Source organism: Tachypleus tridentatus, chromosome 2, assembly GCF_004210375.1.
Source record: "Tachypleus tridentatus isolate NWPU-2018 chromosome 2, ASM421037v1, whole genome shotgun sequence".
Lineage (NCBI taxonomy): Eukaryota > Metazoa > Arthropoda > Merostomata > Xiphosura > Limulidae > Tachypleus > Tachypleus tridentatus.
Window position 1 is genome coordinate 31,218,887 of NC_134826.1, and position 14,735 is coordinate 31,233,621.

The 14,735-nt window shown below is 31.1% G+C and overlaps 1 protein-coding gene across 1 annotated transcript in view; it reads right to left on the reverse strand.

The window, feature by feature from the left end:
• Positions 1-1,866: 1,866 nt before the first annotated feature.
• The window catches only part of LOC143240308 (very low-density lipoprotein receptor-like), a 70,382-nt gene continuing 57,513 nt past the window's right edge, over positions 1,867-14,735 (reverse strand). Inside the window, exons 14-21 of the mRNA XM_076482538.1 lie at positions 10,547-10,665; positions 10,142-10,281; positions 9,875-10,016; positions 9,500-9,646; positions 8,738-8,827; positions 5,981-6,168; positions 5,498-5,638; positions 1,867-4,999 (exon numbers count right to left, since the gene is read on the reverse strand). Coding sequence (XP_076338653.1) covers positions 4,955-4,999; positions 5,498-5,638; positions 5,981-6,168; positions 8,738-8,827; positions 9,500-9,646; positions 9,875-10,016; positions 10,142-10,281; positions 10,547-10,665 — 1,012 coding nt within the window. The 3' untranslated portion in view covers positions 1,867-4,954. The remainder of the gene's footprint in view (positions 5,000-5,497; positions 5,639-5,980; positions 6,169-8,737; positions 8,828-9,499; positions 9,647-9,874; positions 10,017-10,141; positions 10,282-10,546; positions 10,666-14,735) is intronic.

The window sequence follows — 14,735 nt, forward strand, 5'->3', positions numbered from 1 at the left end:
AAACATTACTAACATTAACAAAAATGGATCTTTCTCACAAAAAAAACGTATTGCACCTAAATAGTTTCTCCAGTGGCACAGCGGCATGTCTGCAAACCTACAATGCTTTGCGTAACTTTGAGCTTAACTTCAAAAACCAAACGCATCTATATTTTAGTTCTGAGATAACACATTGTTACTTAGTAAATGATCTTAAAGTGACTTATAAACTGTTTTTTGTAAAGAAGTTACATCAAAAAAGAAATATCTTCATAACATTCCTGAATTTTGTTTAAAAAATTCAATGATTATTAAGATTAAAAAATTATATTGATTTCAAAGCTAATTCGTGATAACGATAAACCCACTTGAAATAAAAATGATCTAAGAAGGTCGAAACGATGTTCTCTACTTTATTTTAATAAAAGTTTTGATACCCATACCAGCAGCCTTGAGATACGATTTCAAAGCTGTTTTTTACGTTCTTAAAAATTTGAGGTGACTATCGTTTTGTGTCGGTGTATATGCTTGTACGTGTGTTGAACATCTAAATGTAATATTTACAGAATTAACTCAGGAAATAAACAAAAACTGTAAAATTAGTCTTTCTAATAAACACATAATCGTTCGTGAATACAAATATTTTAATGCATAATATATATTAATACATCACAGATGTCGCCACAACTCTCTTTATTCATCAAACCACTAATTTCAAGAACTGTGATGAAGTTAAATGCTAAATGCGATAATCTAGACTTTAAATACGTTTAGTAATATCCTATCATTATTACGTGATCCAAAAGTATTTCTACGATACCTGTATCTCATAAGAATACGAGGAGGTACGGTGAAATCTTCATTTGAGTTATTTTGATAATCTAATTGACACAGACAAATAGCCCATTCTGTAGCTTAGTTCTTTGCAATAATAAAACAAACGTTATCTTTGAATATGCTGAGGTTGTGCTTGATAACAAAGAACAAGAATGTACTGAGATGCTGGTTCGAAAATGAAAATGCCGATTGATATGTAGACTACCCCCACCGTGTAAAATGTAGTTCGAAAAATTTAGAATCCAACAGACAAGATGAACTATTTTTCTCTAGTTTATTTCTTATTATACAATGTAAGATAGATTCAATTACGTTACTCCATAGGTTACCAAAGTTGTATCTCGAACTTTAACTAATAGTGTCATTTCATCAGCCCACAGATGCAGGTTCAGTTATTTTAAAACATCCTTTGACAAGACAAATTCTTCTCTTTATTTCTATTAAACTGTGAAAGTCACTTTAAAATATTGCTCATTATAACTAATTTATCACTGGCTAGCTAACTTACGTTTACTTTTTTCTAACTGATTTTTTGGTTTACTTGCTTTTGCTCGCTTGATGACCAATATTTATATGTTACTCACTGAGACCTAGAACTTCCTATAAACTACGCGACGTTATAATTGAACAGTAGTCATTTATGGTAACGATAAAAATACCAAAGAATCAAGTAACTTGGCGCCAAAAATACTACAACAATTGAATTAGACAAACCGTACGACTTACCGAGATACGCAACCGAACTTGTCATAACTATCGCCTTTAAAATAATTGCCTTTAGTTCCCTTGTTATGAAACTAAATAATTATTAACTATTAAATCACAAAATAAATTCAATAATAACGCTTACATTAAGCGGTCTCGTATATTTAACAAGCGCGTAATAAGTATTTCCTACTCATTCGTACGTTATTATTCACTAACTTGACAGTCCACTCTACACGGCTTTTGGGGTACTATATCATTTAATGTTGCTTGGAAATACTTCAGTTCTACATCATGTAAGACTATGTCCATTACAATGCGTTAAGGAAATACAGGATATACTTCACAATATTAATTATTTTTATTAAAAGTACATGTAGAAACTTTTACAATAATATTTTTCTTGACTAACAGGGTGAACAAGAATAATACAAGAAAATAAAATATTTATGATTTCGTATATAATATTAATATTAAAACCTATCGCTATATTTATAACATACCCCATGACTAGAAGTATATTATAATCGTTATTACTTTCTTAAACCAAAATGTAAGTTGAAGCTACAATTTTAAGGAAAAGTAATTAAAGTGACTATGTATAAATAACTATACATTGACGACAATGAAGTTTTGTATGCGGATCATAAAAATTTTATAAAATTCATAGAAACTGCAGAATAATAGTAAACTTAAAAAGAAACTCTTTGATGAATGAAACATAATGTACATAATTTGTAATTGAATATTACGATAACGTATATAAAAAATTCCATTTATAATGACATTGTAGTCTAATCGTCTTACACATTAACTTTCTCACTGGAAATCCATTTTATATATATTTTTCCAAACCAAACACATTGCTAAAACAAAAATTCCCATTTCTCCTACGATACTTCAAAAATTAGGTGAAGCAGCTTAAAATATTTCACTGGTGAACAGTACTTAAGTTAAATGAATTCAAGCAACAAGCATTCAGTTCTGATAGATTTATCATTCATGTAATCAACTCCAGTTCAAAACCTTGAAAAATTATATAGATATAAATATATTTAAAAATTCAACTTATACGTTTTTTCTCAAACTCCAGACAAATGTGAAAAACACTATTAAAAAATTTGTGTAAACACGTCTGTAGCAAAAATATACACAAAGAAAATAAGGAGATACATTTATAATTTTTTAACGGTAATTTCTATAGAATATTTTATTTCATTAGAAATTTACCTGAAATTAAAGATTATATTTCCATTATCAATTTATTTTGTCAGGAGAAAACTGTGTGCACAAAACTTAGGGATTATAAAATGAGTTTACACGAAATTATTTCAATTTAGTTACTTTCCCAGGTAAAGCAAAATCTTTTACAGTTTCTAACTATATGAATTTTATGCAAACTGATCAGAATCAAACGGTTAAACACATAATGGAAAAGCTTGATAGACTCACAATTTTTCTTTATAAATTACTATATATTTATTGTGCATTTGTCAGGGCACTCGACTTGCAATCTCACAGTGGTGAGTTCGAATTCCTGTCACAGAATATGGTGATCTTATATAGTTGCCGACTGGGCCAGCCACCCGGGTTTTAAAATTCTTGGCTTACAAATATATTGGCCATTCTCAAACTAGTCGAGATTAGAATCTAATTATTCACATGAATAAACAAAACTAAAACATGGGAATAAAAATATATAAATATAATAAACAAAACTATGTATGATAGAACAATTAATAAATTTATATTATTTTTCTTATAAGTAATAAAATTTGATATATGATTTTTTTAAATAAAGAAGATAAAGTAAAAAATGCATCCAACAAAAATAGAAACCTTACTTTTTTTTCCTATTATTTTGCAAAAATAATTTAAAATATCCTAACTGGTTGTAAAATTTTTTAGTGCTGTTAACACACCATAATGATTCAGCCATAACATATTTACCAACAGTTATGACAACAACTATAGAATACATAAAATGAATATCTTTCAATAATGGTAATGCAAGCTAATTAACAGTATATACTCTAAAATGTTAATAAATTTTACAGATCACTTGACAAAACATTTTGGTTCCCAAACTTTCCCTGTATCAGCTTTATTAAAGGATTAATTTCATCACACTCTAATAAAAAACATTGAACCATTGTATTATTTAAAATAATATTTTATTTAGCGTCATATTTCAATTTAGGATTTTTAAGGAGGTGAAACTTAGTAAAACTGATATGGGAAAACGTTGGGAATAAAATTATTTCATATTGTGATTTGTCATATTTATTTAAAACAATTAACCACAGCTATTCACACTGTTAAAAATGTAACTCTCCTTTGTAAATACTTTTATTTCCCAGCTATTTAAGCAAATTTACATCAATCTTTAAAGTTTCCTTTATTATTAGTTTCTCAATCAACCATCCTGATGAAAGGGTACCCTTCTCAAGTGTTACTGTATCTTTAAGCTATGCATTCTGTGATATTTATTTGTGAAAATTCCCTTTCCAGAAAATATTCACTGTAATTTAACCATAATCTTGAAAATATATCAATGTTCCCTTCAGCTACATTTTGTTACTTTAAAAATATCATATAGATTAATGAAAAAAATAAATAAAAAACTGAAAAAAATGGCACAAACTGCTATTTTAAGCTACACAATAGTAATTTATACAAAATGTCACACACTACAAGATGTGGAGAAGCTACAATACAAGATAGTAACACCAGCTGTCTAAATAGCAAGGAATTCAGAATATTCATCTTTAAGGTACAAGCATGGAAAGAGGTACAATAACACCTCTCACACACGTTTCATTGATATAATGTACATGATCTAGTTACAGATTGTATAGTTTTTCACCTCACTTCATTTCCTCTAGATGTGCAATCAGTTTAGACTTCAATCATAGTAAAAATAAAATAGATGATAATCATTTAGAATTTATTTTGTGCATAAACTACATTCAAAATGTAAAAAAAACCTCATCATCATAATAAGGACTGAACCTCCCTTATTTTCCTCTGAGTGTGTGACAATTACCTAATCACAATGCACTCCGTCAATGGTTTCTTCCTGCCAAAATATACAGGTTTTATCTTCTACAATGTTGCTGTGATAATTTGTCTTCAAGTGCTATAGAGGTTGAAATCTTTCTGGAAGAACATAACATCTGTCTTCAGTCACAGGAATGTAACAATGAGTGAAGTCATGCAGGATTCCTTAAATTGTCCTCACCATCTTGTGAGTTAATACTCCCAAAAATGCACATTTTATTGTTCCCATAAATGTATAATCCACAAGTTCAATAACAACACAAAATACACATGTTATTGTTTTAAATAAATTCAAAGCTATTCCAAATATATTAATAACACTGATTCCCTTTAGTCAAACTGCCAGCAGTGCTTGAAGTAGCCTGAGCAAGGGTTATACAAAGTCATTAGTACTTGGTGAAGTTAGTGACTCCAGGCCCTGAAAGGTATGAAACACACACAAAAACAAGTTTAATCATATAACTGTTTCTTCAAATACAGTCAGCTTTTATTAACAAGGTCTAATTCAATGATAAAGATTCAATGACATTATAATTGCACTGAAATTACAGAAAGCAATTAAATTTCTCTTGAACTTTGCAAATCACAGTCATACAAAGCTTTTAAATTAAAATCAAAATGTCTTTAACACACTCATATTATGTTAGCCAAGAAATAAAAGATTTGCACAATTTTTAAAATCTATTCACCGTTAAAAGATTCATTAGATTTGAAGAAAAGTCACAATAGAAACAGTTTAATAATCAGTTCTCATAGAGTTCTCACCTGATGAACAAACATAAAAGTGTTTGTTTATTACCTTTTCTTCTACTCATTAAAACACAGTTACATACCACTGTTGTTTTTAACCTAATCTCTCTATTCAAATTTTACTCTTGATGTTTACTTTCACAAAACATATAAACTTATTACTCACAGAAATGAATGATATTGAAGAATGATACTGATGTTTTTCTAAACTTAGTAGATCTTCTGTTGTTTTCTTATACACTGGATTGACAAAATTCATAATTTGCATATTTCTGTGGATATACTGTTTGTAGACTAGAAGAATAATCTGTTTAAAGAAAAAAACATTTTCCAAGTGGTTTTTAATACAATATTCAAATAAATGTATTTATATATTTATTTCAGTCTACTCTTATCTGATTTAACAACTTTTAACAATTATGTAAGATAAACAGATATTTATACTTACCACAGTAACTGTTTTCTTTGACAACTTTTTTACTAAAAATTATTATTCTGTGTCCTATTTGTGATTTTTTTTTATTTTTCCTTCATTATTACAGTTCATAAATGCTTGATAAATATTCAAAATAATGACCTATTCTTTAAAAGTGACATAAATATAACTAAGAGTAAATTAATAGAAAACTATTCTTTCCTTGTTTCTTACCAAAGTAACAAGGATCAGCAGTCCTCCTAAAACACCAATAATAATGCCAGCTATTCTACCAGTGTCAACTTCTGAGGATGTGACTTCATACAGGTGCTTGCTACTACTATTACCAGTGACTGCTAGAAAGGGGTCTAAGGTTACTAGTTGTGATTTTGTGGTCAGTTCAGGAAGACCAACAGGTACAACTGTTCAAAATAACAGAGAGAAAATATTAATAAAAGAAATAAGTTTGAAATGAGCCATAACAGCGATTTTTAGAATTGGACATAGACCTGTAAGTTAATTGATTTCATTTGTAAATGTTTCTTGTGTTAAATATTAAATGAATAATTGAGCATGTGTCATAAATCTGAAAAACTTTCACTGAAAACTTTTCTATTGTCACATTATTATTATAAATACTTTTGTATCATTCTATGCAAAATCACAATCTTAACTTCTGATTATTATACAGTTTAAGCTAGCCTACAGATAACAGGATACAAGTTCCTCAAGATTGTCCAGTTAAAACCAATTTATTGTGATGTGTAACTTACTTCTCAATTTTCTTTTTTTTTTCTTTTCCTTTTTATTATCCAACAGAGTTGAAAATGTGAAATATTTATGATCACTCTAGGGTACTTCGTAGTTATTTTTTCAACATGTTTCTTACTTTAAAGAAGTATAATATAGTCTGCACACCAGTTTAGTTACAATATTTCATACTTGTACTGAGATATCTCTAGAATTTACTATAGACCTAACCCTTAGCCTGAATGTGCATGGGTGGGTATGTTTGTGTGTGTGACAGAAATTATAGCAGTTTCTAGCATTATTTTGTTCTTCAAAGTTATCTCTATCATTAAACAAGTTTCTTGTAAGTTTATTATTCTGAAATAGAAAGAGGGGAGAAGTTTAATGATGACTGAACTGTGATAAGCTGCATAGAAAGGAGACATCTTTAATAATACTTTAAAAACAAGGATGGTTTGGTTACATACTCATTATAAGAACTGGTTAGAATATCTAGAAAGGTGGCTGGTTGATAATTATATCAAAAATAGAATGAACATTTATTTCAAAATAAATTTGATCTGTAAGCCAATGTGTTTAACAATTAATTTTTGAAAGGATTTTCATTTTTTTAACATTGAGTTTTATTACAGAGTGAAAATTAATGTCCAAACCACTGAGTGGGATTTACAAATATTTCAAGAAGTCAGTCAGTTTCAAAGTATACAGTAGGTACATATTTTGTAACCACATTTATGCCAACAGTGCTACTCAAATGAAAAAGCATCTCACAAAACAAAATAAAGATGTATCCTAAACAAGTTTTTAAATTTTATCTGGTAATAAAGCATCAAGTCACTGGAACTTATTGAAAGTGGACGTAATGGTGGATTGATATAATCAGTTATGAATGATACACCATGAAACTCAAAAATGAAATATCAATGATGAAATGATTTTTATCTCCAAGAAGACGAAGTAGTATCTTCTTCAACTAGCAACCTACATGTTGGAATAAAGATACAGAGGTCAATACTTAGAAAGATAAGGAGATATAAATCTTATCATGAAAGTAAATTAGCATACCCTAAATGTGGATCCAGAGGTTGATTCACGTGATTTGACTTGATAATTAAAACTGCTTTTATTGTTAAGTTTTTCACCAATAATTTCCAATTAAAACCAATTTATTACCAAATCAACTAAATGGAATTTTACTTAAATAAAAGCAAAACAAAGCAATTTCAAGGTAGCCAATAAATGCAAATTTTGTAACCAATCAAATGAGAAAGCATTGGACAAAGTAAAAGAAATGTCCATAGGAAATTTTTAGAATTTATTTGGTACTTCAATACTTAATGTTACTGAAACTTAGTGCAAGTGGGTGAAATATTGGACCTGATGTAAATAATTAAGCAGGGTGTATCACAAAGCCTGAATAAAGAGCTAGACACAAGTTATAGAGAGTGGAAATTCTGCAGAATTCAGCTAGCACCATTGCACATTTAACATAATATAAATAATTTTCTAGGAGTTAGCATTTTATAAAAGTATTTTGCAATGTTAGGCTGTCCATCAACTGCAGCTGCTAAAGAATGGAATTGGAGACCATGCATTAATGTAAATAAATACATCCTAACATCCCATTAGCTTTACAATATAACACTGTCTCAATGCCTTGAGTGGCTTATTTACCAGTATGTCAAGACCCTTTTCTTTGATTATGCTGTTAAATGAGTTTCTATCTGTATCAAAATGTATATAGTGTACATTTCATTTTGTGTAATTTTTTAAATTAATTATTATAAACAAACTTAATCATTAACATGTGTAACAATTTTTAGACTGTTCTTTTCAATTTCAAATTATTTGACCAAATTAAGTTTCAAGTTTGACCACATCTGACCCAAATTAAGTTCTTTCCAGAAATGCATTCATGAAACAAATCAAGGTACAGGATGGGTAATGTAATATGTGTTTTGTTGCTCTGCTGGTGCATTTTACTTTGCTTATTCTGTAGTCAATGGTTTGAGTTTACTTTGTGTTATATGCAAAGCTCTTTATTTTTCTTAGTTTTTACAAATAACTGGAAAATAGAGTTGATAAGTGCTATATAAAGAAACATTGTTGTTGTTGTATCTTACTGCTATAAGTGCAATGCTATAAAGGTAGTTTTGATTTTTTTCTGGGCACTTACTGACTAAAACTAATATTATTGTTACTGAAAACAATAATCCAGACTGTATAAACTATCGTTCTTACCTGAAGTTGAAATTTTATATATAGAAGAAGATTTTCTTGATTGTTGAGTAGTTATAGTATTTGTGATAGTAGTGATTGTAGAAGATGGTTCTGAAACAACAGTGATTTTTTTTTTAAAGAAATAAGCAAGATTTTGCCTAAATATTACTAACTGAGAAACAAAGAGGTCTTGGTAAGTTTTCAATTTAAATTATTCTAATTATTATAACACTATATTTTAGAATAGGTTTTCCTTCCAAATTATTTATCAATTTGACCAAATTAAACTTGCAGTTTAATAAATATTAGTAGAAAATAAAACCTCATCAATAAACTTTAAGGTAGAAACATTCATTTGAAACATTAATTGTATAAACTTACAATACATGACAATACATTATCCATAAAGTAGATTTAACTCATATTTGATTCATGTTGTCTTTTCCAAACACATACAATTTTTCATTTCATAATTTTGCATGTCAGTTTCTAACAATCCATTAAAATTTATTTATAACAAAATGTACAAAATCTACATGATAGGTCGGTTTCATTTTTCATACTATATATAGTGTAGATAACAATATTATTGATTTAAGCTTTAACACTTTTTGTATGCTGAAAAAAAAGTTTTTCTTACTATCAATACTCTCAACTTTTTGAATTTTAGCACTGCTTACAAGATAAGGGAAGAATAGTTTTTCTTACCCATTACTTATTTAAGTTTTAACACAGCCTATATATAAAATTAGTTTTCCATAACAAGACATAAGAGATTATTACCTTTGATAATACAGGTTCTTTGGTCACTCTGAAGCTCCATGTTGTCAGGACATGCACATCTGAATTTTGCAGAAATTGAGGTCAGATTAGGTGATGGTAAGCAGAGATGGGAGCAATATCCATTTTGAATTCCACAGTAATTCTCACCTAATGTATGACAAAAAGTTCTACTCAGTGACACAAAGCACTTCCCGTAAATAACAAATTCAAATGTATGTTTCCTAACAGGATATATCTAATAGTGTTTAATAATTAGCCATGATCTACATCTTGTTTGACAACACATTAACAGTCTTTATAGCATCCTATACATTGACACACACAAAAAAAAACATTACTAGCAGTGAATAGTAATATAATTTGTATATTGCTTACCAATGGGTTGTTTATATTTGTGATAAACATGAACATCCATGGGAGAGATAACACCAATAGCTATGTTACTCTTTTCTTTACCAGTAAATTTGTTAACCTTGTGAATGGCTTCAGATTCCCAGTCTGTCCAATATACCCAATCCTGCAGGAGAAAATACAGATAACAGAACATACACTTGTAAAATCTTTCATTCTAAACATCAAAAGGATATTGAAACTATAGTAAAAATGCAAGGTACTTAAATTATTGTTTAAAAATGGCCTTACTTCAAAAACATCCACAGAAAAAGGATGCCTTAGGACAACAGGTGAAGACAACACAGTCTGCTGGTTATCACCATTGTAGTCTGTACTCCCTAGTGTATGAAGTTTGGCATCAACCCAGTAAATTTTTCTAGACAGAAAATCTGTAAAACAGACACAAAATAATACATTTTACTAAGAATTTTTGCAAGTAGCAGGTACTTCCAAAAACTGTTATGTTCATTAATTTCATCTCCATCTTACAGAATCATTATAAATTCATGTACACAAAAGAAAGCAGCCTCAATTATAACACAACTAAAAACACACATTTTAGTGGTTTCCATGTTCTTAGTGTATATGAATAACTAAATTAACATTTCTGTTCTGTAAAACAAATTCAGGCTAACTGTCATAAAATTAGCATACCTATAGCCAGTCCATTTGGCCACTGTATATCAGAAGTCACAATATCTTTTCGATGAAATCCATCTAAGCCAGCCCTTTCAATTTTGGCTGAAGTACCCCAGTCAGTCCAAAACATCCATCTAGCCAAAAAAAGGTTCAATATAATTGTGTTTTGTTAAACTTTAGTAGAAGAGTGCTTTACTTATAGACAAACTAAATGAATCTATAAACTTCTATTTAATTGATAGTATCGCCATTTGTAGAAAGTTAAAATTTTCTAACACTGAAAATGTATTTCTCATATATGCTTATCTCTTCTTGCCCAAAGCTATTTCAACCCTCCTTTGCCCTCTAAGCATTATTAAAATTTTCCACAGTGCACCAGTCTTATATACCTCTTTATGTTTTGCATTATCACAGCAACATGTGTTCATTATATGACTACTTTCCATCAACCATACTGGTAGAATAGGCCAAGTATGGTCTGCCTTGGCAGAAAACATCCAGGGGAAGTGCCATGTGATACAATGTATTATACCAAGGGTGGTCCAAAGACAAAAACAACATGGAAGCACCTTGCTTCAGTATGTAAGATCAATAAGTGTGGTCTGTCTGGGAAAACAACCTCCACAAGAAGCACCTTGGATTGATATAAAGATAGCCAAATGTGATCACAGCCCAAGCAAAACATCTGGGGAAAGTACCTTAGTATATGTTAGAGGATGTTAAGTGTAGTAAAACTGGGCAGAAAATATCCAGTGCAAGCACCTTGCATAGTATTTTTCTGTTTCATATTTAGTATGTAGGAAATGTTAGATCAGCAAGTGCAGTCTGCCCAGGCAAAAACATCCAAGCAAAGCAATTTACATCAGTACTGAGTACAATAAATGAGGTCCAATTTGGCAAAAAAATACACAGTGGAATTGTCTTACCTTAATAGTATTTGTCATGATCAACAAATGCTGTCAAGCTGGACAAAAACATCCAGACCTTGGATTAATAATATAATATAATAGTGTATAATATGAAGTGTACCAACAACAGCCCTCATTCACTGAGTGAGTATATTTGACTATGAGGTTGTTTTATCATACAAATCTCACTCATGAGGAAACATCTACAGTACAACACCCCAAAGACTGAGAACTGAAAATGACAAGTACCCCCTTGCTCTACTAGAAGAAAGAGGAGGTAAAATATGTGTTGAGGAGTCTGGAATAACAATCCACCAGAAACAGTGCAATGGATGTCTGTATTTCCTTATTTTGAGAAACAGAAAGCCCTGGATTGTAAGAATCATGGATCAGTAGGAATGAGCAAAAATCCCTATCTACTTTACTTATGAAGTCTATGAGCAATCATTCTCAGTATATGTACATATATACATTTTGATAAAAAGAATGTGATATATATAGATACACTACTGGATAAGCAAATGGTTGTTTTACAGTAACATCCTACTTCCACACTGACCACTATAGAAGTATATAGATATAGTATAAAGATATAAAATTCAACATATCTGACCAAGCAGCACCTGCCATCAGGTGGGATTCTAAAATATGATATAGATCAGCAAGATAAAAAATAATAATATGACGATTTACTCCTGTTAAAGGAGAACAGACATCTGTAGAATTGCCACAGGAGGAAGCCAATATCTTCCTGAAGATGACACAGTTATTTTGTGCAGAAAAAGAGTGACAAATGTATTGGAAGTTGTTTACATACCAGCATGAATGATCTCCTCCAACAGACAGTAGTGTCGAGAAGCTAAGACTTAGATGGAAAATGAATTTAGTGTGAAGAAAACTATGTAGATGACAACCTGCAAAATACATGTCAAAATATGCCAGTCATGAGTTGATGAACCCAATCTATGAGTTGGTGAAGGATTTCAGAAAATGAAGGAATGCTATGGAACAATTAGACAGGAATGAGAACAATAAAAAGAGGCAGTACAAGCTAAATAACATAGCAGAGAACAAAATGGACAAAACAGATAATCTGGATCTGAATAAGAATACAGGTGGAAAAAGGAAGATAAGAAAATAGGTAAAAAAGCAAAATACACTCCCTGGGCAGCCAAAGTCTAGGGTACAATTGCCTGATTTTGATAATGAATAACATACAAGGTGTGGTAAGTAATAGATAGAATAAATATTGAAATAATAATGAATGCATTCCAGGATGATAGAACTTAAGAAAAAAATGGTACAAGGAATAATTTGCAGTGTGTTCAATGGGATAACCAGACAGGATATGAAAAATAATATTGAGATACAAATCCAGCAGAACAAAGGAACATGACTGGTGAACCAGTTAAAATAAATGGCAAAAAATAGGAAAGAGAAAGCTTTCTGGAAGTGGAAGAACTGAGAGTATTCAACAGGGCAGCTCTATAAAGAGGAAAAGTTGAAACATCCAACTCTGAACAAACAACAGAGGAGGAACTGGAGCAGGCGAGAATCAGAAGTACAGAAGGGATATAAGCCATGAAGAATAGACCAAAGACAGAAGCAAGAACTATGATTCTGGTACATAAACAAAGAGGTCAGGTGAATGGTAGAGATAAGGAAACATGCAATACAAGAGGTGAGGTACTGAACTGAGACACACAAACAGATAAAATTCATACAAAAAGATGAAGTGTGTTGATATTGGGATGAAAAATGTCTGATCATGGTTGATGGATGATCAGATAAGACAGAGAAAATAGCAAGGTTTGTTACTCTAGTAAGGGCCAGAGCAGAGGGAACCATGCCTGAGTGGCAAATGTGGAGCACCCACTTGAACAAGGAATGATAAAGATAAGAGAAAATAAGAGAAAACCCAGGTTGAAGGGCAGATATATAAGTAAAGACCCCTTGAATCTTGACTGATAGTATTCATCCCCATAACTGAAGAACTGAAAACCAAAATGAAAGGAAATTTGTCATACCAGTGAATGGGAAACACATACATTTATGCAGAACACACCCAAAGAAAATGTAAGGATGAAGAGAACACACTGTGGAAAACCTAGTGGGACATGAAAAAGAGATTGAATATAAGATTCATAGTTCAAGGAATAGGCATGCCAGAATAGTCATGTCATGATCATAGGCCTAATCCACAAAATTGAGTCTGAACAGACAGATTGTACTTGGTTACCCCTTGCTTGGTAATAAAGATAATGAGAGTGGAATTGTCAGAAGGAACCATAAACACCCTTCCCTGAAAGAATGAGAGGAGAGGATACATAACCCAGTGAACTACCAAAGATTCCAGGATAAGGATATGGAAAGCAACTTCCTCGACTGACCCCAAAACTCTGGGGAATTAAGGAAAATGATATAGTCTGAGGGATTATGAGAGAAATTCCACTAATCAAGAAGTATCCAATGAAGGGAATTCATGTGTGTCCAACCCAAGGGAATGATTGCTTCCAAAGAAACCCAGATCCACAAAAGAGAGAGAGAAAGGAGAAGGTATGCTTGTTCAATATCCTGAAGCTGTAGTAGAGAAGACTAAATTCAACCAAGAAAGGAAGTAAATAGAACCCTGAAATACATAAGATATTGTGAGGGAGTAAAAAAAGGACTTCTTTAACCTGAAAAGAAACCCAACCCAAAAGCTTCTCAAAAAAAGGAGACAGATGTGAAGGACTGACCAGGTATGGGAAGGGGCAACAGTAGTCTGTCATACATTAAGTGGGGAGTCCAAAAACCCAGCAAGTGAAGATGATGTTATTTTGAGTATACCACTTCACAAGACGTGCATGGAGCTAAAGATAGCCAGACTGGTAGTACCCAGAACTGGAAAGCAAAACTTTCATAGAAGAACTCTTAAAAAAATAACGTGACACTGGCACAGAAAAACCCACAAAAGTGAGCAGTATGACTCAATAGTAAAGAGAGGCATCTCGAAATAAATATACAGCCAATACAGATCATTGAGAAGACTCAAGTCCTGCACATCTGGAGACAAAAAAAAACTGGAGTAAACTCTTGATTGAGCAGGCATTACCTGTTCAATAGCTCCTTTGTGTAGTAGGACACAAACAGACTTGGCAAGATGATTGGACAAGATATCACCTTGAGAAAGAGTGAAAGAGATCTGGGAAGTGAGTAGAGAGGTAGCAAAACAGAAGTCAGAAACCCTCAGACAGAATCAATGTAAATAATAGAATTGTCACATAGTATAGACTAAAAAACACATAAACTTATGA